General features: G+C 42.0%; 1 protein-coding gene across 1 annotated transcript in view; it reads right to left on the bottom strand.

The window, feature by feature from the left end:
- The window catches only part of abtb2b (ankyrin repeat and BTB (POZ) domain containing 2b), a 140,030-nt gene that overhangs the window by 45,185 nt on the left and 67,036 nt on the right, over positions 1 to 27,809 (bottom strand). Inside the window, exon 2 of the mRNA XM_064930638.1 lies at positions 18,965 to 19,132. Coding sequence (XP_064786710.1) covers positions 18,965 to 19,132 — 168 coding nt within the window. The remainder of the gene's footprint in view (positions 1 to 18,964; positions 19,133 to 27,809) is intronic.

The following is a 27,809-nucleotide window of genomic DNA, read 5'->3' as shown; positions in this document are numbered from 1 at the left end:
ATGAAGGCCTACTTCAATATACAGTACATCAATCAATAATTCATTCATTTGTAGATGTCATCAAACAACATACAAGTCATCCATGTCTTTAACCAAATTACTATGGAAATACATGTGCCTGAATGATAGAAATATTGGAATAAAGTAGGCTAATGCAATTTAAGGAAATAAATTATTTCTTACTGAAACACCCAAAGTCATCCAATTGTTATAATAGGATTTTTAGCAATAGCCTACCCATATCTGGTCAACTATTTCAGCACCGTTTTGTGCTGCTTTGAGACAAGCTTGGGGACTGGTCTTGATAAATAAATAAAAATCGGATTTATTTTCGCTGAATCTCTCTGGCTAGCCTACAATTAGGCTGTGGAAATGTTAGGATTATTTTGCTCTTCACTCGCCGTCGCTTGGTAGTTTTCGGCCTACTCCCGACCCGGTACGTTGTACAGTGACATTTCCTAAAGAAAAACCTGAGGTCTACATAGGCTAATGTAAAAATGCATTTTCGTTGTCACATGAGCCGAATACAACAGACAGGTGTTGACCTTACCGTGAAATGCATACTTACAAGCCCTTAACCAACAGTGGAGTTCAAGAAAAAGTTAAGATGCGTTAAATGCATTAGTGAATTCAATCGCTTTAGCCGACATGTTGTGATTTACTCATTGTTTAATTATTCAAGGCTCCCTTTGTTATTTAGTTTTATATCTAAAATGCTTGACTGTATTTAGAAAACAGTGCAAATGGTGGGCTATGCAATGTGATGAGGGAAGTGATATGCCTCGCAAATTAATATTTTAAAGTCCCTAAACTCGAATCTATTGTCCTGCTGATAGCCCAATCCAATTTACTGGAAAGACTGCTGAACCATTTTTTTCTTTAATGAGTCCCACGCAAAGGACATACTGCCTCCCCAATGCCAGGCCCAAATCCCCTTCATTCGCATGAAGAAAATACAGAAATACAGGGGGCAGCGATCGGGATGCCTTGTGAGAATATCACCGGCGAGTGGGTAACCAGCCTATACCATTCGTGCAATGAAATGTGCAATCATTGGAAAATAAACTGGATGATCTCCGTTCAAGAATATCCTACAAACAGGACACTAAAAACTAACATCTTATGTTTCACAAAGGCGCGGTTGAACGACGACACGGTTAATATAGAGCTGGCTAGCTTTCCGTGCATCGGCAGGACAGACCAGCTACGTGTGGTAAGACAAGGGGGTGGGGGGGGTGTCTATTTCTCAATAACAGCTGGTGCACAATGTCTAATAGTAAAGAAGTCTCGAGGCATTGCTCGCGTGAGGTAGAGTACCACATGATATGCTGTAGACCATGCTATCTACCAAGAGAGTTTTCATCTATATTATTTGAAGTCATCTATTTACCACCACCAACTGATGCTGGCAAACAATAAAATGCTCATGCAGAAGCACTTCTCCTAGTGGCCGGGGACTTTAATGCAGGCAAATTTAAATCCATTTGACCTCATTTCTACCAGCATGTCACATGTGCAACCAGAGTGGAAGAAAAACTCCAGGCCACCTTTACTTCACACACAGAGACGCATACAAAGCTCTCCCTCGCCCTCCATTTGACAAATCTGACTATAATTATATCCTCCTCATTCCTGCATACAACAAAAAATTAAACAGGAAGTACCAGTGACTTGCTCAACATGGAAGTGGTCATATGACGCGGATGCTATGCTACAGGACTGTTTTGTTAACACAGATTGGAATATGTTCTGTGATTCAACAAATGGCGTTGAGGAGTATACCACTTCAGTCACTATAAATATTTTTATTTTCTCATATACAGTGGGACAAAAAAGTATTTAGTCAGCCACTAATTGTGCAAGGTCTCCCACTTAAAAAGATGAGGCCTGTAATTTTCATAATAGGTACACTTCAACTATGACCAACAAAATGAGAAAAAAAAATCCAGAAATTGTAGGATTGTAGGATCACATTGTAGGATTTTTAATGAATTTATTTGCAAATTATGGTGGAAAATAAGTATTTGGTTACCTACAAACAAGCAAGATTTCTGGCTCTCACAGACCTGTAACTTCTTCTTTAAGAGGCTCCTCTGTCCTCTACTCGTTACCTGTATTAATGGCACCTGTTTGAACTTGTTATCAGTATAAAAGACACCTGTCCACAAACTCAAACAGTTTCTCATTTTGTCTGTTATAGTTGAAGTGTACCTATGATGAAAATTACAGGCCTCTCATCTTTTTAAGTGGGAGAACTTGCACAATTGGTGGCTGACTAAATATTTTTTTGCCCTCCTGTATACTCTCCTGTAACCCGCCCCACGCAATGTGGTACAGATCTGCTATTTTTATACTCTAGAACCGGAACCCCCATCAGGAGCTGGCCAGCTAACTAGCCAGTTAGCCACTGCTAGCGGTCTTCACAGTTAACTCGGACACCAGCAAGCCTCAGTTCGGTCAATACCTGCCAGTCTGCACAGCGCAATATCAACCCAGAGCATATCGGGTTGCTTTTTCTCTACCACATCTTTGGATTCCTACCACAAGCTCTGAACCTTTACACCGGACCCTTTTATTCAACCCACACACATGCAGTGACCTCACGTGGCTTAACTGGTGCCTCTAAAGACAAAACATCTCTCATCACCACTCAATGCCTATGCACATTTGTTTATGTGTAACTCTGTGTTGTTGTTTGTGTCACACTGCTTTGCTTTATCTTGGCCATGTCGCAGTTGTAAATGAGAACTTGTTCTCAAATAAACTACCTTGTTAAATAAAGGTAAAATAAAATAAAAACAAGTGCATCGACGGCGCCATCCACACGGTGACCGTGCGTACATATCTCAACCAGAGGTCTGTTTTGCTAGACTGGAATATGTCCCGGGAATCATCCAATGGCATTGAGGAGTATACCACCTCAGTCACTGGCTTCATCAATAAGTGTATCGACAATGTCATCCCCACAGTGACCGTACGTACATATCCTAACCAGAAGCCATTACAGGCAACATCCGCACCGAGCTAAAGGCTAGAGCTGCCGCTTTCAAGCAGCGGGACACAAATCCGGACACTTATAAGAAATCCCGCTATGCCCTCAGACAAACCATAAAACAGGCAAAGCATCAATACAGGACAAAGATTGAATCCTACTACACCAGCTCTGATGTTCTTCAGAAATGGCATGGTTTGCAAACTATTACGGACTACAAAGGGAAACCCAGCTGCGAGTTGCCCAGTGACGCAAGCCTACCAGACAAGCCTTTTATGCTCCACTTCGAGGCAACACTGAAGCATACATAAGAGCACCAGCTGTTCAGGGCGACTATGTGATTACACTCTCCATAGCCGATGTGAGCAAGATATGTAAACAGGTCAACATTCACAAGACTGCGGGGCCAGACGGATTACCAGGACGTGTACTAAGAGTATGCGCGGATCAACTGGCAAGTGTCTTCACTGACATCTTCCATCTCTCCCTGTCCGAGTCTGTAATACCAACGTTTCCAGCAGACCACCATAGTCCCTGTGCCCAAGAAAGTGAAGGTAACCTGCCTAAATGACTTCCGTCCCATAGCACTCACATTGGTAGCCATGAAGATCTTTGAAAGGCTGGTCATGACTCACATCAACACCATCATCCCGGAAACCCTAGACCCACTCCAATTCACATACCGCCCCAACAGATCCACAGATGACGCAATCTCAATCGCACTCCACACTGCCCTTTCCCACCTGGACAAAAGCAACATGTGAGAATGCTGTTGATTGACTACAGCTTAGTGTTCAAAACCAAAGTGCCCAAAAAGCTCATCACAAAGATACGGACCCTGGGACTAAACACTTCCCTCTGCAACTGGATCCTGGACTTCCTGACGGGCTGCCCCCAGGTGGTAAGGGTAAGCAACAACACATCTGCCACACTGATCCTCAACACTGGTACCATCAGGTGTGCGTGCTTAGTCCCATCCTGTACTCCCTTTCCACCCACAACTGCATAGCCAAGCACGACTCAAACACAATCATTATGTTTGCTGACGACACAACAATGGTTGGCCTGATCACCGACAATGATGATACAGCCTATAGGGAGGTCAGAGACCTGTGATGTGGTGCCAGGACAACAACCAATGTGAACAAGACAAAGGAGCTGATCGTGGCCTACAGCAAAAGGTGAGTCGAACAGGCCCCCATTGACATTGGCAGGGCTGTAGTGGAGCAGGTTGAAAGTTTCATGTTCCTTGGTGGTCTAAACACACCAAGACAGTAGTGAAGAGGGCACGACAACACCTTTTACTCCTCAGAAGACTGAAAAGATTTGGCATATGTCCTCAGATCCTCAAAACGTTCTACAGCTGCACCATCGACAGCATCACCAGAATATGGCTCGTATGGCTCAGTACATCATTGGGTCCAAGCTTCCTCCCATCCAGGACCTATATACTAGGCGGTGTCAGAGGAAGACCTTTCACCTTTCACGGTAACCTGTTGTATTTGGCGCACGTGACAAATACAATTTAATATGATTTGACCTACATTAAATAGCTCAGGTCTTGAAACATGTGAAACCTTTTCTTTTTTGTGTGTGCACGCGGGATAGAGGAAGAGCAATTCTTACACTATTTTTCTAAATTCAATCACTCTTATTTTTCATCCTCATCATTCAGTTAATTCAAGTTTTGAAGTTGTGCACAATTATCAGTTTGGTTTATTCATTGGCAGCATTCATTCAGGTAGAGACACATTAGCACCTTGGGAACCAAAAGCATAATCAGCGCTCTAACTCCCCCCTGCGGTGGTCTGGAGCAATGAAGTAGTGACGCAGGGTAATGGACTAAACCACAAATTACCTTTAAAAATTGCAGCATAATCTCTAACCTTTTAATTGAGGAACCACTGTACATATGGAAGTAGCATCTATAAAAGGTATTTGTCAGCCCATGTTCGGAGTGGAGTAGGCCTAAACCACCACATGGAGACAGTTCATTCAGTAGCTGATGACTTTTCTCTATGTGTGTACACTATGAAACTCACAGAGACACACACACATACACAGGTATCAGTGGTGGTCGGTGCCGTTAAAGATGAGCTATAATTAACTGTCCATTCACCCAGTTCAATGTAACATTGATAGGTTTAGGCTACTACATGATACTAAAATTTCGGATCTAAGTTAGATGCAGTTGTATAATTTCTTCTCAAATCTACGTTTTCTCCTCCTCTCACATCTTTCCTTCACTTGTGGACTTCAGTGCACCATACAACAGTTGTCTCTGACCAGGCGAAAACCTTCATACCATAAACTCTAACCACTACACACAGCCTACATCGTTGCCACCTAACGTCATAGTCAACATAGCTAGCTACTAGAACTAACATAGCATCCCTCTCTGTTTGAGCCAGGTGTTTGAGTAGGCTAATTTTGTTAGCTGCATCAGCTAGCTAGGTAAGTGAAAGTAAAAAAATAACACAAAATAAAGCTAGCTCTGTCTCTCTCTTCTTCAGTTTTGAAGAAATTTATATATTTTTTAAGTGTTCAACTATTGTCTTTCTATGTTTTTGAGTCAACCTATCACCACATGTTATGCACTGCAGTGCACACTCGCATTAACATCTGCTAACCATGTGTATGTGACAAATAACATTTGATTTGATTTGATTTGGCTATAGCTGATAGCTGTAGCTGATACTTGATTGGGTCAACAACATGTCAGTTCATTCTGCAAAAGCTCTGATAGGTTAATGTGTCCTCCGACTAACACCATAGTTCTACCCCAGAGAGTGCTGTTGAGGCCAATGTAGACCTTCATTGCAAAACAGTGTGTTTTAATCAATTATTTGGTGACCTTAATATATTTAGTATAGTTTATCTAAAAAGGAAAACTTGTATTCACTGAGGATAGTCATCCCCTTCCTCCTATGATAAGCATTCACTGACAGGCATACATACACAAAAACACAAACATAAAAACCAACACATGTGCACACACAGACGCACGCGCACACCAGATAAACCCCCCCCCCCTCGTAGTACCCAGAGTAGTGGAGCGAGAAAACATCCTAGTGCGTGACCATGGAAGGGGCCGTCTATGAGAAGAGGGGACTGGTAAAACTCACCCCTCAGTAGGCCAGGCACCGTGAGGGGGAAAGGGAAGGGGAGAGAGGCATGGGGGGGGAGAGGCAGGGTCATGTTTTGGATCATATAGCACACATTTAACATAATTACCCTTATAGGTTAATCTCTAACCTGATCACCGTTGAGTGGGAGGATGGCTGGAGGCCAAGACGGAGGGTAGGAGGAGAGAGGGGCTGGTGAAGGGGTACCATAGGGAGTCAAGTCCTCCAAAAAAAGCCAGAGCCTACTTGTAGCTGAAGGGCTCAATTGTGTTCCCACCAACCGGCCCGCTCCATGGGGGCTCAGAGGAATTCTACCCCAGGACGGAGAGCCTCTCCCTGGCTTCCCAGCCCTGATATATCCCCCGGGGCTTCAGGGCTTAGCTCCAAGGTCTTGAGGATATGAAATACAGCATTATTGGATTCCATGTAATATTGGATGGATTTCTGCATCAGAACATGTGAGCCAATGAGGCTGTTTCTATTCAAAACATGTCAACAACCCAACCTACCCAGTAACAGTAGGGTAAAGGAGCATAGGGTTTTAGAATCTTATGTTGTACTGCTACAAGGAAACTAGTTCACAATGTTGTGGCTGTACTAGATATGATGGTAAGAAAATAATAACATAAGGTATTTGTTGATGTGAATTTTCAATTAAAGACACGTATAGCCTAAATCTCTGTGATCCTATGCTTTACATGTAGTGCAAAAGCATTGTGCAATGTCCCAAAAATATCATAAACGTTATTATAACCTGGCAGTGTGATCATTTGAAACTTCTCTTCAATAATGTGCACTATAAGCAGGTTTTAATCTGACTAAAGTTTAGTAAACTATGTTAAAAAATAAAACAAAGTTGCCTCTTTATATTGTACATTGTTGAATAAAAGTTTGTAATTAAATCACTCTGCCAGATTATATTGAGGTTTATGGTATTTCTGTAGTATGAAAATATATCCCCATTGTCTCTTCTTATCTTAATATCCCTTTACCGTTAGCCTGTTTCAAGCACGCCATGTTCCACTAACAAAGTCATTCTCTTACTCTAACACCAGTGTTTACCAAATGGTGGATTGGAGAACCAGTGGTGGGCCGCAGCTAAATCCCTTTGGGTTGCCGCTGGTTTACAGCTGGGATTCTGGCTACAACAATTACTTCTGTTTGTTTACTCAGTGGTTTAAAAGAACATTCTAGAAGATTTAGTGGGATTATTTGCTACTACCCCAACCTACCTCATTATGTTATTCACTTTACCTCTCTGTGTCTCTCTCTGTCCCTGTCTCACCCTCTGCTTCTGTCATGTTAAACTTACTACAAGATCTATGCAGACACAAGATTAGGAGTGTTGCAGAATCCACCCAAAAATTTATTTTGTTTAGAACCTGCTGTAGCCAGCTAGCTAGCCATGTGTTTTTTTCTCCATGACCAAAACAAGATGACGTTCTATTTTTAGCTGATATGGGAATGAATACACAAAGCAACATATCAAACTGGGATAATGTTTTAGGTTACACTGGCCGTATAAATCTGATATTTCACATGGGAAGCTAAAAAGGCTAGTTATCGTGCTAGATTTTTAGCCAGGATGCCAGCTAGCTACTACTAGCAAAGGGACTCTTCCTTGCTTTCACAAAATTGAAAGACACACATTTCTTTTTTGCTTTATCGTGTTACCAAAAGGTGGCCACTACTCCAAAAAATCCCACTCCACCCACATGCTCGCACACACATAGCTCAACTGAGGGAAGCTTGTAGTAACCTTAGGATCATGCTTTAACTTTAACAATGTTTGCCATTGTACTAGTATACTGGTATACGCTAATATACCATGAGTTATTAACCTTTTTTGAATTGTGGCATACCCTTAAATACAATATAAAACCCAACTATTTCCCCTATCCACCAGCTTTTTAAATTTTATTTCTCACTGGTTGAGAAAAAATAAACTCTGCACACCACAAGGCCCCATGTTTAGTTTGTGTGTGCGCCCGCTCGGTCAGCTAAGTCCAGTTCAGTCCAGCCCAGGGCTCCAGCAGGACTGGCTGCTTCCATACAGATGCCCCAGTGTCTGCCCTGTCTCTTGGGCAAGGCGTGCCAACCCCATGTGTGTGTGGAGGCCTGGAGAGTGCCAGCTGAGAGCTCAAACCAGCGCCATAGCACAGGAGACACATTACACAAAGAGTGCACTCAGAGAGTGAAAGAGTGTGTGTTTTTCTTAAACACTCGACTACCGGCCAGAGTGTGTGTCTGTGTGTGTGTGTGTGTGTGTGTGTGTGTGTGTGTGTGTGTGTGTGTGTGTATGTGTGTTTGAAGTTGTATTGTCACATGCACAGGATACAGTACAGTGACATGCTTATCTTGCGAGCTCTTTCCCAAAAATGTACAATAAAGGAAGTAATATAGATAACAAATAAAACAAATGTGAACTGCGAGAGAAGTAAAAAAGAAAAGAAAGGAGAATGCAGTTACAGGTGTTATAGTATATACAGTTCAGTGCAGTGCCAGTAGCGTTACTACAATGTGCAGGGGTAGGGTTGCAAATGGAAGTTATATTAATTGAAACTTTTGAAGTTTACCAGTAAACTACCAGGATTTTGGTATATTTCAAGGATTTTATGTAATCTATCACACGACATCAAGTGGCCCTTTTAGGTACTTCAGGTTAATAGGAACTGCAATAATCTTTGGCCCCCTGTGTGCCTTTATCAAATGTCAAATATTTGAAATAATTCAGATAAAACAATATACAATAATAATAATAATAATAATAATAAAGCTGTAAAACATTATCCTAAATATCAACATTGAAAAAACACCATTGGTGTTTAATATGACGATTTCAGCATGAAATAGTTGGAAGAGTTGCAGAGGTAATTCCATTGTTGATTAGATGCTTTTTTCAATAAAATAGGCTATTTTCTCTTGAACCATATGGTCTATCTACTAGAAAATCATGGACAATATGGACACAGATATAATAAATGAACACTATACTGTATCTGAATACATTTATTGAAGTATAAATTACCAAAGTTACAATAGATTGCCATAGATGTTATGTTAATTACCCAAATTACTGAATATTCTTTGGTAAATTACCGGTAGCTTTGCAACCCTATGCAGTGGTACTGGAGTGATTGAGGTGTGTTAGTATGTGGGTATGTGTGTATGCGTGAATGTGAAGAGTGTCAGTTTAGGTGTGTGTGGCTGAGTGATAGAGACCTGAGTCCGTGCAGGTAGTCAGTGCAGATATTCTGTGGGAGAGAGGGAGGGCAGGCATCGTTAGCTATTCAACAGTTTTATGCTATTCAACAGTCTTATGGCCTGGGGAAAGATGCTCTTTCGGAGCGCTGGTCCACATCCCGATGCTCAGATACTGCCTGCCAGATGAGAGCAGAGAGAACAGTTCATGGCGGAGAGCTCACACCCAGTGATGCGCTGGGCCATCAGCACCACCTTGCAGGTGTGGGCAGAGCAGTTGCCCTACCAGGTGGTGATACAATCAGTCAGGATGCTTTTGATGGTCCACCTGTAAAAGTTCCTGAGGATCTGAGGTGCCATGCCAAATCTCTTCCGTCTCCTAAGGGGGAAGAAGTGCCTTCTTTACGACTGTGCTTGTGTGAGATGACCATGTTAAGTGGTGTGGATGCTGAGGACCTTGAAGCTCTTGACCCTCTTCACTGTATCTATTTCCTGTAGTCCAAAAGCTCCTCCTTGGTCTTGCTGATGTTGAGGGAGAGATTGTTGTCCTGACACCACGCTGCCAGATCTCTGACCACCTCTCTGTAGGCCGTCTCATTGCCGTTAGTGATCAGTCCAACCACCATCGTGTCGTCAGCAAACTTGATGGAGTTGGAGTTGTGTGTGGCCATGTGTGTAGGTAAACAGGGAGCACAGGAGGAGGCTAAGCACACACCCCTGGGTGGGTCCCTGTGTTGAGGGTCAGTGTGGCGGAGGTGTTGTTGCCTACCCTCAACATCTTGGGTCAGCGTTAAAATCCCTAGATACAATCAGAACAGCCTCTGGGTGCGCAGTTTCCTGCTTGTTTAGAGATTCGTACAAATCATTGAGAGCCAGTGCAGTATTGGCCTGAGGTTGGATATAAGAAACTGTGACTATAACAGATGAAAACTCTCTCGGAGATAGAAGGGTCGACATTTGATCATCAGGTATTCCAAGTCGGGTGAACAGTAGGATGAGACCGTCACTACGCTAGAGTCTGCACCCCATCTGTTGTTGATGTAGAAACAAACACATCCCCTCTGGATTTCCCTGAAGCCAAAGTCTTGTTCCTCGCGGTGCGTGAGCAATTTGTTGAGAGTGAAAGCCATGGGGAGTGACTCATTTGAGATCTAAGTTTTAGTGAAACAGATGACATTGCAATTACGAATGTCTAATTGTGGGCAAATACGTGACCGAATGTCATCCATCTTGTTATTGGGTGACTGAACATTGGCCTGTAAAATAGACTGATGTGGTGGCCGGTTTTCCCTTCACCTTGGTCTCACCAGTACGCTCGCTCTCCTGCCCCTTTCACGGTCGGAGCCTGCAAGACTGTAACCATACGATACAGCGCCATCTTATCTTGTGTGTGTGTGTGAGCATAATATTTTTTCTAAATGCCTTACTAACCGTGAGTGTGTGTATGAACGTAGCCTTGTCTTGTAGGGACAAACAGCAGAGTGTTCAGTCAGTTTTCAAAGAGGAAACCTATCCCTCCCTCACCCTCAGCCCCCCTACACATTCAATCCTCCCACCTCCACCTTTCCATCACTTCCCCCCTCACTCTGTCCTTCCTTTCCTCCACACTCCCATCCTCTACCTTTCCATTGCCACCCCTCCCTTTCCATTGCCACCCCTCCCTCACTCTAATCTTCCCTTTATACACAGACACCCTACTCCATCTTCTACCTTTACGTCTCAGCCTTCTATCCCCCCTCCCCATTATCCCTCTACTTCTCTTCCACCTTTCCATTCCTGTCCCTCCCTATGGACTCTTTTCAACCCTGCCAGCCCTGACACTAAACAAACCTCAACAGGTACAGTAGAGTACAGTATGTGTGTGTGACGTTTACCGCGAACAGAGAGAGCCCTTCACACACCGTATCACATTTCCTGGCTTTCCTCACGACAAGAGCACCTTGAAATTGCCAATGCCTGGAAAAATCGCAACACAATGTCCTCAGTTTATATCTCAACAGTACTCAACAGTTCTTCTAGATTTCCCTCACAGCTCACACTGGTTCCACAGATTCAGCTGGTTTTCTACTGACACCAGCTATATGAGAAAAGGGATGTTCCAAATGGGCACTTTATTCTCTATGTAGTGCACTAGTTTGGACCAGAGCCTGTAGTGCACTATACAGTGAATTTTGAAAGTATTCAGACGCCTTTCCTTTTTCCACATAATATTATGTTACAGCCTTATTCTAAAATGAATTATAAAAAATGAACTCAAAAACAAAAAAATTACACACAATTCCCCATAATGATGAAGTGAAAACAGGTTTTTAGACATTTTAATTGAAAACAGAAATACCTTATTTTCATAAGTATTCAGACCCTTTAATATGAGATTAAAAATTGAGCTCAGGTGCATCCTGTTTCCATTGATCATCCTTGATTGGAGTCCACTTGTGGTAAATTCAATTGATTGGACATGATTTGGAAAGGTGCACACCTGTCTATACAAGGTCCCACAGTTGACAGTGCATGTCAGAGCAAAAAGCAAGCCATGAGGCTTTGTCCATAGAGCTCCGAGACAGGAGGCACAGGGTACCAAAACATTTCTTCATTATTGCAGGTCCTGAGGAACACAGTGGCCTCCATAATTCTTAAATGGAAGAAGTTTGGAACCAACAAGACTCTTCCTAGATCTGTCCGCACAGCCAAACTGAGCAATCGGGGGAGAAGGACCTTGGTCAGGGAGGTGACCAAGAATCTGATGGTCACTAACAGAGCTCCAGAGTTCCTCTGTGGAGATGGGAGAACTTTCCAGAAGGACAAGCATCTCTACAGCACTCCAGCTATAAGGCCTTTATGTTAGAGTGGCCAGACGGAAGGCACACCTCTGTAAAATGCACATGACAACCTGCTTGAAGTTTGCCAAAAGTCATCTAAAGGACTCTCAGACCATAAAAACAACATTCTCTGGTCTGATAAAACCAAGACTGAACTCTTTTGGCCTGAATGCCAAGCATCATGTCTGGAGAAAACCTGGCAACATCCCTACAGTGAAGCATGGTGGAGGCAGCATCATGCTGTGGGGATTTTTTTCAGCAGCAGGGAGACTAGTCAGAATCAAACTAAAGATGAACGGAGCAGAACACAGAGAGATCCTTGATGAAAACCTACTCCAGAGCACTCAGGACCTCAGACTGAGGCAAAGGTTCACCTTTCAACAGGACAACGACCCTAAGTACACAGCCAAGACAACGCAGGAGTGGCTTTGGGACTGAAAGATGAATGAGGTCGGTGGCGGTAATGCACCTAATTTATGAAAGTTGCCAATCGTAATATAAAGTCAAGAGAAGAAAAACCCTGGAAGGAGGAGAGATGACTGGAAGAGGACCTTGTGCATTTCAGGTAAAATAACAACTCAATGTTTATATCCCAGGATAAATTAGGTTGCAACATCAAGCTAGCTAAATAGGACAAGTTAGCTAGCAACTGCAAGCTAGCCAGCGAAATTGCCATACATGTTTAATGCTTTTCACCTATCCCCAAATTAATCTAATTGGTTCAGAGTTTGTTTTGATATTTTAACCTGTGTGTCATGATTGCGTTTGGTGTGGGGGGACAAAATACATCTCTGCACGATGGCGCACGCACGCAGCCGGTTTGGGTTTCGTGTTAGAAATTGACAACCAAGAAGTCAAATCAACTGAAGCAACATAACAGTAGTGTTGACTGAAAATGTCAAGTTCAGATTACAATTTTAGGGGGGAGGATCTTATTAGAATAATACCCAGCATGTTTTGCAACCTTACATTTTCACATTTACATTTTGGTCATTTAGCAGACGCTTTTATCCAGAGTGATTTCAACGCAGGTAAATAAACAACCACATGTAAATAATAAGAATAATAGTAATGCACTAGGACAGAGTAATAATCATATAGAGCCATAATTCCATATAAACAACACTACTAATGCAATCCAAGTATAATCATAATAACTTATAATGTACAGAAACACAGTGCATCATCATTTCTGGTCAACTTTTCCTCAAGGATCAGACTTGGAGGTAAAAAAAGACAATTCTGGGGTCTTGGCTGATATCTTTTGATTTTTTCATAATGTCAAGCAGAGAGGCACTGAGTTTGAAGGTAGGCCTTGAAATACATCCGCAGGTACACCTCCAAATGACTCAAATGATGTCAATTAGCCTAGCAGAAGCTTCTAAAGCCATGACATAATTTTCTGGAATTTTCCAAGCTGTTTAAAGGCACAGTCAACTTAGTGTATGTAGACTTCAGACCCACTGGAATTGTGATACAGTGAATTATAAGTGAAATAATCTGTCTGTAAACAATTGTTGTAAAAGTGACTTGCATCATGGACAAAGTAGATGTCCTAACCGACTTGCAAAAACTATAGTTTGTTAACAAGAAATTTGTGGAGTGGTTGAAAAACGAGTTTTAATGATTCCAACCTAAGTGCAGGTAAACTTCTGACTTCAACTGTAGGTACTTGGTTGCAAAGGGCATCAGTGTCTTAACAACGCGATTTGCCAAGGGTAGGATACTCTGAGTGCAGCCCAATCCAGAAATCTGGCAGTGGCTTCTGATTAAATTCAATTTTTACAGAACCGCTTGTTGCAATTTCGATGAAGCTCTCTTGTTCAGATATCGGGAAGTGGACTGGAGGCAGGGCATGAAAAGGATAACGAATCCAGTTGTTTGAGTCATCCGTTTCAGGAAAGTATCTGCCTAATTGAGCACCCAACTCACTCAGGTGCTTCGCTATATCACATTTGACATTGTCCGTAAGCTTCAGTTCATTTGCACACAAAAAAAATCATACACAAATAGGCCAGTCATGTGAGAAACTCGTCATCAGCAAGAGGTCAGACAGTAAAGAAAACTTTAAGCTCCGTCTCTCAATTCAAAAAAAGTATCAATATTTTGCCCTTTGATAACCAGTGCACTTCTTCTGTACGTTGTAAAGGTGTTACATGGTGCTGCCCATATCATTGCATAGTGTAGAAAATACACGAGAGTTCAGGGGCTTTGCTTTATGAAAGTTAACCACTTTCACTGTAGTGTCAAATACATCTTTCAAGCTGTCAAGCATTCCCTTGGCAGCAAAGATACTCTCGGTGGATGCTTCAGCAGCTACTCTTCCTGGGGTCCAGCAAAATTAAGGTAGTTTATACAATGTTAAAACATTACAATACATTCAGAACACTGTGTGCCCTCAGGCTCCTACTCTACCACTACCACATATCTACAGTACTAAATCCATGTGCTTCTATGTTATCGTGTGTGTGTGCATGTGTGCGCGTGTGCGCGTGTGTGCGCGTGTGTGCATGCATGTGTCTGTGTTGCTTCACAGTCCCCGCTGCTCATTGAGATGTTTTTTATCTGTTTTTTAAATCTAATTTTACTGCTTGCGTCAGTTACTTGATGTGGAATAGAGTTCCATGTAGTCACGGCTCTATGTAGTACTGTGTGCCTCCCATAGTCTGGTCTGGACTTGGGGACTGTGACGACACCTCTTGTGGCATGTCTTGTGGGGTATGCATGGGTGTCCGAGCTGTGTGCCAGTAGTTTTGACAGACAGCTCGGGGGATTCAACATGCATGAATAAAAGTAGTGATAAAGTCAATCTCTCCTCCACTTTCAGCCAGGAGAGATTGACATGCATATTATTAATATTAGCTCTCTGTGTACATTCAAGGGCCAGCCGTGTGGCCCTGTTCTGAGCCAATTGCAATCTTCTTAACCTGTTGAAACTCTAGGGGCGCAATTTCATTTTTGGATGAAAAACGTTCCCGTTTTAAACAAGATATTTTGTCACAAAAAGATGCTCGACTATGCATATAATTGATAGCTTTCGAAAGAAAACACTCTGACGTGTCCAGAACTGCAAAGATATTTTCTGTGCGTGCCCTAGAACGTGAGCTTCAGGCAAAACCAAGATGAGACGGCATCCAGGAAATGAGCAGGATTTTTGAGGCTCTGTTTTCCATTGTCTCCTTATATGGCTGTGAATGCGAGAGGAGTAAGTCTGCCCTTTCTGTCGTTTCCCCAAGGTGTCTGCAGCATTTTGACGTATTTGTAGGCATATCATTGGAAGATTGACCATAAGAGACCACATTTACCAGGTGTCCGCCCGGTGTCCTGCGCCGAAATTGGTGCGCAAAAGTCAGCTGCAAGTATTTTTCCATGGAATTTAGACAAGAATGCAGGCTTCCACGAACGATATATCAATGAAGAGATATTTTTGAAAAAACACCTTGAGGATTAATTCCAAACAACGTTTGCCATGTTTCGGTCGATATTATGGAGTTAATTCGGAAAAAGTTTGACGTTGTAGGTGACTGAATTTTTGGTTCGTTTCGGTAGCCAAATGTGATGTACAAAACGGAGCGATTTCTCCTACACACAGACGCTTTCAGGAAAAACTGCGCATTTGGTATGTAACTGAGAGTCTCCTCATTGAAAACATCCGAAGCTCTTCAAAGGTAAATGATTTTATTTATTTGGTTATCTGGTTTTTGTGAAAATGTTGCGTGCTAAATGCTACTCAAAATGCTAAGCTAGCTTAGCATACTCTTACACAAATTAGTCAATTGCTATGGTTCAAAAGCATATTTTGAAAATCTGAGATGACAGTGTTGTTAAGAAAAGGCTAAGCTTGAGAGCAGGCGCATTATTTTCATTTTATTTGTGATTTTCAGAAATCGTTAACGTTGCGTTATGCTAATGAGCCTGAGGCTTTAGTCACGATCCCGGATCCGGGATGGGGAGATTCAAGAGGCTAAGTCCTTTTTTGTGGTACCTGACCACACGACTGATCAATAGTCAAGGTGCACCCAAAACAAGGGCCTGTAGGACCTGACTTGTTGATAGTGTTGTTAAGAAGGCAGAGTATCACTTTATTATAGACAGACTTCTCCCCATCTTAGCTACTACTGAATAAATATGTTTTGACCATGACAGTTTACAATCTAGTGTAAATCTAGCTCTTTGTTGAGTGTTGCAGTCATTTTATTCGCTGTAGTAGCTGACGTGTATAGTGTTGAGTCATCCGCATACATAGAAACTCTGGCTTTACTCAAAGTCAGTGGCATGTCATTAGTAAAAAATGCAAAAAAAGCAAGGGGCCTAAACAGCTACCCTGGAGAATTCCTGATTCTAACTGGATTGTATATGATAGGCTTCCATTAAAGAACACCCTGTGTTCTGTTAGACAAGTAACTCTTTATCCACATTATAGCAGGGCTGTAAAGCCATAACACACAGCAGTACTACCAGTAGAGCTGGTATGTGTCTCTATGGATGCAGACCGTACTTTTTTAAACCATTTATCAATTATCGAGCAAACGGAATGAGCAGAAGCTATGTTTGGTTACATACAGACCGTTAGTGGAATTCCCGTGAAATTGACTTTTCACTGAACACTAGATGGTTTAATTTTATTTTGGGGGGTGAAATGAGGCTACTCTGGCGAGAAAAAAACCTGCCCCAAATGTAAAGCCCCATTGGAAAATATAAATGGACTGTTTGGAAGATAGAAAAAAAATATTTTTTTATACGGATCACATTTTTATTTGGCGTACCCCCGATGGCATTGCGTGTACCCTGTATTGGACTTGACAGCAGCCTGCTAACAAACTATTGTAAGTTGAAGCAACAAATATTACTGGTGTAGGGAATAGCGTGCCATTTGGGATGCAGCCAATGTTTCATTATTGGGCTCATCCCAGTCTGAGCATTTTCTATGTGGTTTGATGGGTTGGGATGTGGGACAACCAGGAGACAAACTCCAGATGTCTTTTGTTATCAAGGATAACGCAGTTGTCATCACAATGGAGTAGACACAGACTCCTTCCTCTATGTAGACTGACGCTGAGGTCCTGTGCTTCCTTCCATCTCTGATAAGAGGGATGCAAAGAGCAAGGTTCAATTCGATTTCATTCCAGAAATGTCCAATGAAATTCTGAATGAAAAGTGTTACTCATTTTCAACAAGGAACTTTAATTCCTTGAAATTGAATTGAATTTACTCAGACAAACCAAACATTTAGAGAGATAGAAAAACAGAGAGACCGGGAGAGAGGGACAGAGAAGGAAAGAGAAAGAGAGAAAGAAAGAAAAGATGGACAGAAAGACAAAGACAGACCCCTCTTACAGTATGTGGGAAGGTTAGCAACATCCAAACACTGTATCCTAGGCGTGGGCGGGATCCAGACTTTCATATCATCATACCGTTGTTCTCTCATCCCGGGATTTACGGTATTATCCTTACACCACACAAGGAGGCGCTAAAAATTCAAGCAAATCCCATTGGGTCTACTACCAAAATGCTAACAAAACTAGCACAAACTAATAGCAAAATCACAGCTAAATGCTAATGACCGAAAACATAAACTGATTGCAAAGACAGGAAAATCCAGCTCATAAAGTTATACAAGCATAGCTATTAGCTACCGAATGTCATTTTCGGTGAGCGTAGACATTTACAAGTGAAATTGAACGAGACAAATTGTGCAAATGAACAAAGTTGTGATATACGCTTTTCTGAAGGAAGAGCAGCATGTGTACACGGAGCAGAGGGGGATGAATAAAAATGCTAGTAGGAAGCACCGGGAAGAAATTGCAAATGTACAGATAACTCATCCAAGGCTCTTTGACTTCTGGCAAGAAAGCCATTGTAAGATGTGATGGCAAACATTTAGTAGTGAATTGCATACAAATGTAACTTCATCACCAAATGTGTACCGCTCAACAGAAACTCGGCGATAGATACAGTATAGAACGCTACGGACTCACCTGCTCCCACTTTCCCCCGTTGTGCTACTTACAAATAAACTCGTTAGTGTTCTGGGGAACTATTGAATGCTGAAATGAAGAACACAATCTGCTTTATCTTGTAACGTATTGCACAAGTTGACTGCAGGTATTAACTTAAAAAGTAGCTACAAATATTCACATTTATTGAAAAACTTCAAAGAAACCATCCCGTGGCTTTTTTTTTTTTAAATATCCCGGTATATGGTATATACGGTACACCGCCCAAGCCTACTGTATCCCTTCCATTTCATTCCACAGGACAAGAAAGCCTTTAAACTACACCTCCCCTGGAGACTAACCATGTACAGTAGACCGCTTATTCTGTACAGAAATATGATGGGCCTAATCTAGAGTCAGTGATAAATGTGTCTAAATTATCACTGTTTCCCATACTTTGACTGGCTAAAATAACAGTTAATCTGGCACAAGGAATGCCCATATCAGGTTATTGTCCTAACGAGTTAGAGCTAACAGGCAGGCAGAGGGAATGTTAAGCAAATGTTAGAAATGTTAAGGATTTATCCAAATAAATGTGTGATTTATATTATTCCTTTATTTGATCTATTTGATGTTTGAGTGTTTCTTAAGTGTCCAAATAACAGAATAAAGCATTATTTTTTTTGCTTTGGAGAGAACTATAGTCCCTGAGAGATCATTTTTCTGAAAAAAGAAAGTACTTTCACAAAGAGTTTTAACATTGTGTAAAACTTCAAAGAAATCTCATCACGTGAATAGAAGGAAATGAAAACACACACACACGTAGATGACACACACAAACACACACAACCCCCTACGCCCACCCCCACACCCTACTTTCCCCACACTTACTGAGCTCGGAAATGCTGCCAACGCAGGTGGCCAGGAGGGACTGCTCCAGGGTGCGGAGCTCCAGTTGGGCGTAGGCGTCCTCTCTGCTCTCCACCCCAGCCTGGCCCTGTCCCTGCTGAACCTGGCCCTCTGTGTAAGGACTGAAGTGGGCCGGGAGGGACAGCACCCCTATGGAGTAAGAGAAAGAGGGAGGAGAGAGATGTGTTTAAATCACCAATGGATCACAAATCAATCAAGTGACATCTGCTGAAACTGGGTGATATACGAGGTCCTGTAATGCTGCTGTATAACCCATACTGCTGAAGATAAATAAACATGCGCACACACACGAATGTGAGGCCTGCCCTGGCTGGACACATCCAGAAATAAGAAGCAGAGCCAACTTCAAAAATCAGGTGAACAGTTAAATACACTAACACAGGCATACACACACAAAGTCAGTCAGATTTTTCAATTGAATCCTACTCTCAACTACTGACATGCACAGAGCAGGTTTGAATTAAAATAGGCATTTCCAATCAGTTCTGACAAAACTTGCTCCAAGTCCTTTGGCAGTTTCATGGGCCCTGGTCAAAAGTAGTGCACAATATAGGAAATAGGGTGCCATTATGGATGCATGCCATGTGAAATACTGAACTTCAGAGAAAGATGAGGCAATGGGTACACAAGGGAATACCAGCAGTAAAACAAGCTTTGGTAGTTAGTGACTGTCGAGGGAAGTTTATCTGGAAAAAAGTTGTGTTTTTTTTAAATGGAAAGTTTGGTCATAAGAGGGTAATTTAAGACAGTGTTCTATTTATTCATAAGCATCTTAGGCCCAAAGACATAGAATTACAGAACATTGACTTGAATGGAGGTGTCCGTTGTAGTAATTATATATCCATGGTTAGGCCTAGCTAGCTACTGTTGGTAACAGGTGGAGCAGTGCACTCTGGGTCTGGTTTCGGTCATAAATACCAAGATGTTGCCCTGCTGTCACCACTCACTGTCAGCTACCCACAGTCGGTGTTACACTGTGGTAGGGTGCGGGGTTAGAGATCACCTGACCTAAATTTGAACCCTAACAACCCCCTATCCTGCCATTGTGTTCCTAGTGCTCCCACATGCAATGGACACACGCTCATGCAAACACACGCACACACACTGCCTTCACTGCCTGAGATAGATGGGTTCTTTAAGTGACATGACTGGCATTTCCTCCTAAGAATGACCGTCTAGGAACCACGTCCACTCTTGTGTGTGTGAGAAACAGAGTGTGTGCATCAGCATAATTAGTAAGGGGAGGAAAGCATAGTTGTCATGGAAATCCAACACTTCCTGAGTGTGTAACCACTTGTTTGGTCAAAGCCGGGTGAGCAGCTGTTACTCAAACCTAGCCACACCCACTAAGAGTTTAATGACTGACTGGGTAAGAGAGAGACAGAGACAGGAAAAAGAGAAAGAACATTCCTTGTCCCCTCCTTCAATTCAATTTCCTCACCACATGTCAATGAAGTTATTATGATCGAGTGAAGTCGTTACATAACCCTTACCGCATAGAATTCATTTTATTCTACATGACAGTAAAAGACAAGCATTTGTTTTTAATTGTAATTTTTTATTTAACCTTATTTAACTAGGTAAGTCAGTTTAGAACAAATTCTTATTTACATTGACAGCCTACCGGGAAACAGTGGGTTAACTGCCTTTTTCAGGGGCAGAACGACAGATTTGTACCTTGTCAGCTTGGGGATTCGATCAAGCAACCTTTCGGTTACTGGCCCAACGCTCTAAACACTAGGTTACCTCCCGCCCCTAATCCTGGTTGAAAAGATAGTATCCTGGTATAATATTGAAATGTCACCCAAGGCTTTTTCCCAGATGGTACCCTTTACTACTTTTACCAGGGCAAAAATGGAGTAAAGTGCCATTTGGGATGCAGACCTAGTCTTTCAATTTTTTTATTAATTTTTTTATTTTACCTTTCTTTAACTAGGCAAGTCAGTTAAGAACAAATTCTTATTTTCAATGACGGCCTAGGAACAGTTGGTTAACTGCCTGTTCAGGGGCAGAATGACAGATTTCTACCTTGTCAGCTCAGGGGTTTGAACTTGCAACCTTCCAGTTACTAGTCCAACGCTCTAACCACTAGGCGACCCTGCCGCCCCAATGCCTGGCTCCCACTGGCAGATTGCAAAATTGAGGAGTGACAAAGAGGGTAAATGGGTAAAATTTAACACATTGGATCTTTGTAGGCAGGAGGACAGTCTTTAAAAGTGTTTAAGTAACTGCTTTTTCAGGTTCATCAGTTTGGGTTAGATCCAGGATATGTTCCAGAACCTGTAATTGTTTAGGCAATTGATATAAGGGCTGCTTGCTCGACCTGCTCATTGCCAGAGCAAAACCATTCATGATGCGATTAGACTCTTCTGCAGTGGCACTCAAATCGATTGAATGACACTGATTGGCAAGAGGTTCCACTGACTTGAGTCGTGTTCATTAGGCACTAAATGAAACAAAATGGACTGAAACATGGAGGGAACAACCTGGACTTGACTAATAAGAAACAATAATTGTTGTTTTCAGTTTCAGTTGCTGGCCCTAATGAACACAACCTAAAAGTTCTGCAGACCTCAATGTCCAGTTTGAGAAAGGGGGATGGCTCTATTATGCATGGCTGTGAGTTTGTTCAACTCTGTATCTATGGCTCTGGGGCCTGTCTCTGTGTGTTGGACCTCTTTTCTCAGAGCCCCAGGGAAAAACCTTTTTTGGCACCAGAACAAGCCCAGAAGAATCGAGAGGAGTAAGGAATGGCTAACGAAGGAACAGAGAAGGACCGAACGAAAAGATGATCAGTGCAGGTTTGTGATTTATGAACGCAGCCCCGAGCAGAAATAAAGGAGATAATCTCCTCCTCTATTATTTTCTCCAGATGCCTCTCTTTCTCAGGAGATGCAGGGTGACTGGGCAGCATGCGGAATTCTGGCCAGTCACCCTGCATGCGGAACACTAGTTCCCATGTGCTTCCGGCATGCATGCGGAACACTGGCCAATCAAACTGGAACCTTGGAAGGCACGTCGATGAAGGATCTGAAAAAAAAATCTGCTTATCATTATAAAAAAAAACTCCTGAATAGTTCTAAAGCTGATGTCCTCTCTCTTTTTCTTTTCTGCAGCTTCTCCAAGGATGTGTTCCAAATGACACCTATATAGAGCAATCATTTTGTAGTCTATTTTTGATTTTTTTAAACATTTTATTTCACCTTTATTTAACCAGGTAGGCTAGTTGAGAACAAGTTCTCATTTGCAACTGCGACTTGGCCAAGATAAAGCAAAGCAGTGCAACACAAACAACAACACAGAGTTACACATGGAATAAACAAACATACAGTCAATAACACAATAGAGAACAAAACAAGTCAATATACAGTGTATGCAAATGAGGTAAGGCAATAAATAGGCCAAAGTGGCAAAATAATTACAATTTAGCAATTCAACACTGGAGTGACAGATGTAAAGAAGATGATTGTGCAAGTAGAGACACTGGGGTGCAAATGGGGATAAGGTAGTTGGATGGGCTATTTACAGATGGGCTATGTACAGATGCAGTGATCTGTGAGCTGCTCTGACAGCGAGTGCTTAAAGTTAGTGAGGGAGATATGAGTCTCCAGCTTCAGTGATTTTTGCAATTCGTTCCAGTCATTGGCAGCAGACAGCTGGAAGGAAAGGTGGCCAAAAGAGGAATTGGATTTGGGGTGACCAGTGAGATATACAGTGGGGCAAAAAATTTTTTTTAAATCAGCCACCAATTGTGCAAGTTCTCCCACTTAAAAAGATGCGAGAAGCCAGTAATTTTCATCATAGGTACACTTCAACTATCGCAAACAAAATGAGAAGAAAAAAAATCCAGTAAATCACATTGTAGAATTTTTAATGAATTTATTTGCAAATTATGGTGAAAAATAAGTATTTGGTCACCTACAAACAAGCAAGATTTCTGGCTCTCACAGACCTGTAACTTCTTCTTTAAGAGGCTCCTCTGTCCTCCACTCGTTACCTGTATTAATGCACCTTATTGAACTTGTTATCAGTATAAAATATGCCTACCTGCACACTTAATTTCACAATCACCATCTCCAAAGAGTGCCTCATCCATTTACCAAAGACTATTAATTATTCAGGCCTGTAATGCAGTATCAACGGCAGGCCTAATCTACATTTCACTTATTTAGAATGTGCCTCACACATACAATACACTTTATGGGAGATAACGCAAAGAACATCGAAAACCTACAGAACTTGAGAAAAATGCCTGCAGTACTAAGCCAAGGAACATGTTGATTGGCCAGTGAGTGGCCAAGCCCTCATCACACCTCCAACTTGTTTATTAATCAAAACCAAGCCCTTTTGCGCCACCACCAGCTATTGCACTCATAATTCCAGCTGTGAAAATAGCAACAATATTTCTTAGGTTAGGTTTGTTAAAATAGAATGCAGGAATTTTTGCATGTAAACACACATGCATACAGCGCTCTCACCACTCCCAACAGTATTTCAAAACCGGTAGAAAACGACAAGCTGGTATGGTATTTTTCCACCAGATGTATAAATCATGTTTAAAGAGACAGACACTCAGATACAAAACCTAAGAGACTAGCATAAGTCTAGACTACTAGGTCTATTTAGTGATATGGGATATGATAAGTTCACTTCCTCAAGGAAAGTGGAAGTGGACATATTGTGAGAGCGAGGGGGGCCAAACTACAGTGGAGAGAAACACACTGTCTTAAAAGAAAGCACATTCAGGAAGGCAGACATTAGGTTCTCTCTCATTATTATTAGGATAAATCTCTCTCACACACACACACACACACACACACACACACACACACACACACACACACACACACACACACACACACACACACACACACACACACACACACACACACACACACAAAGCTCAGCTCACTTCAACCTGTCAATCAAGGCAGTTTAATTAACCCCAGATAACGAGCCTTAATCAGCTGAGCCCAGACCTCAGAGACTCATCCGTTACAATGCCTGTTAACATTAGCATGGCTAAATCCTAGTGTTGTAATTACTTTAATAGACCTGTGTGTGTGTGTGTGTGTGTGTGTGTGTGTGTGTGTGTGTGTGTGTGTGTGTGTGTGTGTGTGTGTGTGTGTGTGTGTGTGTGTGTGTGTGTGTGTGTGTGTGTGTGTGTGTGTGTGAGTGAGTGAGTGTGTATAGCTATACTTATAGCTAGACCTCTCTCTCCCTCACGTGGCATGACTTCGCATGAAGCTCTCAGAGAGATAGTGAGGGTAGAAACTCATTAAATGGATGAATGGTATACAGCCACACTACTGGAGGCATATTTGAGATCCTATTCACAAACCGTGAGATTGCTGCCCATGATTGAACAGTGATAGTGTCACTTAATGTTAACACAACATTCACTTTCGACAGTCGTAATTTTTTTAACTATTGTTATTTTAAACTTGACACTTTGGGACTGTTCTGAACGGCTTCAAAGCTCAATGTGATGTCTTCGGCTCAAACAAAATGCTGTGTTCTTAAAATACAGTACTATATCTGTCCAGATAAAGCACATTGTTGACAATTCCTTTTCTTCTTTATTGAATCCTCTCGAGGGGAATAACATTGTGGACGTTTCCTTTCTTTGGCTCGCTGAAAATATCCTAAATAATCACAATGTAGACGTGCCCTATTTTTAACAATCTTAATATAGTCCCTGGAATAATACTTCTCTCTGGCTCAGGGACGTTCTTTGGTTTTCCTTGCTCTCTCTTTCTTTTGTTCCTTCTTAAGCTCTCCCGCTTTCTCTCAAACATATGTTGAAATACCGAAGTAACTCACATTAACACATGGGACTGGACTGCAGTGATGCATACTTGACCTATAGTGTGACCTCTGTGTTTTGGTCCATTTAGGAAAAAGGAGGAGTGTGTGTGCACACAGGGAGAGGGCCCACACACTTCCATGCATACAAACCTATGTGCACACTCATATGTGCACTGCACACACACACCACACTCCTGGCCTTTCCCACATCCCACCCCTGGTCGCCTTCACCACTGAACCCCAGCCTGCGTCATCCCTGCCGAGCCAGGCCATATCCCCGATACCGCCACTACCACTACCATCATCATCACGAAATGGACCATTTCACACTGGGACCGAGATAGGGTGGGGAAGAAATAGAGAGTCTGTGTGTGTGTGTGTGTGTGTGTGTGTGTGTGTGTGTGTGTGTGCGCATCAGGCTGCATGCATAGCAATGATTACTGGATGAAGAATATGTAGAATATGCTGGGGTACTATGGGAGACAGGGGGAGGAGAGGGGGGCGGTTGTGGCCACACATTGAGGTTACCCTGCAAACGTCATGTGGGGATCACAGCTACAAATCACAGCTAAACATCACCACAGTGCCTGAGACAACTCCACAAATCCAGTCCCCAAAACTTCTGCAACTCTGTACAAAGCTGGGAGGGGAGCTTGGCCAGAGGGTAAGGTTTAGAGTGCAGAGGTATTCTTTGGAGGCTGGATGAGATGCAGAGAGGATGTCAAAAAAGGGACCAGGAAATACGGATGGTAGACAAGTGTCCCAATTATAAGAAACGTCTTATCCTTTTTATCTCAATCTATACTGAATGAAAACATAAAACATCAAAACATAAAATGTAGGTCCCATGTTTTATGAGCTGAAATAAAAGATCCCAGAAATGATCCATATGCACAAAAATCATATATTCTCTCAAATGTTGTGCACACATTTGTTTACATCCCTGTTAGTGAGCATTTCTCTTTTGCCAAGATAATCCAGCCACCTGATAGGTGTGGCATACCAAGAAACTGATTAAGCAGCATGATCATTACACAGGTAAACCATGTGCAATTAAAGGCCACTTTAAAATGTGCAGTTTTGTCACACAATGCCACAGATGTCTTGGGGTGGCAGGCAGCCTTGTGGTTAAAGCGTTGGGCCAGTAAATAAAGGTTAAGTAAAAACAAATATTTAAAAAAATCCTAAATTTTGAGGGAGTGTGCAATTGGCATGCTGACTACAGGAATTTCCACCAGAGTTGTTGCCAGATAATTGAATGTTAATTTCTACACAGTAAGACTCCTCCAATATTATTTTAATAGAGAATTTGGCAGTTCACACTGTATAGTGCAGTGGCAAGAGAGCTAACTATAACCACATTCCTTACTGAAAACCTTTTTTTGCGTAATTTCTTCTGCCATGTTTGCCACTGAATGAAATGCCTGGTATTGTCATCAGACCCTGTAACAGTTTGAACACAAGCCTGGGTATTTACAACAAGTACCTAGCTAGCTAACTGGGATAATTTTAAGTATGAAGTCACTCAACAACATGCAAGTAACAAACTCACCCCATTCCGTCCAAATGTGCGCAACCGCAACATTCAAACGAGGCTACAAAGAAAACTAATGGGACTGTAGCGACTGTGTTGACTTCAAAATCGGGGGTGTGAACTAGGTCTCTATTCAAGCGTTGATCGACATGGTAATGGCTCTATAGTATTGGAGAAAAGCTGAAAAAAACGGGCCGTCCGTTACATCGTGACATGTCGTAACGTACAGCACGCATAAAGCAACTATTTCTGTCTTACAATCTCTCTCCACCAGGTGTAGCACTTTTCTCATCCTTTAAAAAGAAGAAATGGACAGTGACGGGGTAAGGGGGGAAACCAAGTCATTTTTTGCATCATCGTTGCATGCAATCATCATTCTCAAAGCAGCTGTTTACTTCTAAGATCACTTTAGCACCGCCCTAAAAACCCGATTCAACTTCAACACAAACCTTCAAATAGGTATGTAATGACACATTATATAAACTCTTTATAGTGTTTTATTTACATTTTAGAGTCAATAAGGTGATAAGTTGGACAGATCGAGTGAAAAAAAGCAATTTTCCCACACAACATCTCTCCTTCTCACTATCACGCATTAGTTTCGCTTCCCAACCCACCATTTTCAGAAAATACCCGACGGGGCTCATTGTCTTCTTGAATTATGCAGAAACGGGCAGCGTTGGGGTCATGTAATTGATGTTGGAAAGGGGAGAAATTGTGCTTACGTTTTTGGGGCGCTAAAATAAGGTCAATTGTACAGACCAAGGTGATGTACAAAAGTGAGTGAGTTTACGTTAGCTAACGTTCCTGTTCGAAACAGTTCTAACTTCTAGTCCTACTAAAGGATGTAGCTGGCTAAAGGCACGGCAGGCAGAAAGCTGCAGATCAGTTTTCTAAGACATAACATTCCGATGAAATAGTGGTGATTATTTTAAGAACAAAAACTAGCTAGCCACTTTGAACACCACCGTAGAAGATTCTCACTTTGCCATCTTCCAAGTTGTTTTGTTGTTTATTTGAAGAGGTCTGGCTATCAAAACTCGCACCCCTCCCCTCTTCCAGTGTATTGTGACTGTTACATACATTTACGGTATACACTTCCTCTCAAAATATAAAACAGAATTTGGGAGAACAAAATCTTATTGACAGAACGTAGTGAACTACTTTCTATTATACATTAAGACCTGGGGAAGAGTTGGGGAGTGGAGAAATTAAGAATAACTATTTGAAAGCTCGGAAAAAGTTAATAGCTCTCATGCTAGAAAAGGTTGGAGACCCATATGTTAAATGGTCCTTTGTCCCTCTGGACCTTTCTAAATGCCCTTTTGTAGAGATCTTAGGCAGGGACAGTGTGTGTGTGTGGGATCCAAAGGAATGGGTGAGACTCACAATATCAGTCCAATCAAACACTGTGTCATTGTGTGGTTCTCCAGCTTCTGCAGGAGGAGAGACCCAGCCTCATGG

The sequence above is a fragment of the Oncorhynchus masou genome, chromosome 22 (assembly GCF_036934945.1).
Source record: "Oncorhynchus masou masou isolate Uvic2021 chromosome 22, UVic_Omas_1.1, whole genome shotgun sequence".
Lineage (NCBI taxonomy): Eukaryota > Metazoa > Chordata > Actinopteri > Salmoniformes > Salmonidae > Oncorhynchus > Oncorhynchus masou.
The sequence above is the reverse complement of the archived record's forward strand: the minus strand, read 5'-3'. Positions and strand labels throughout refer to the sequence as shown.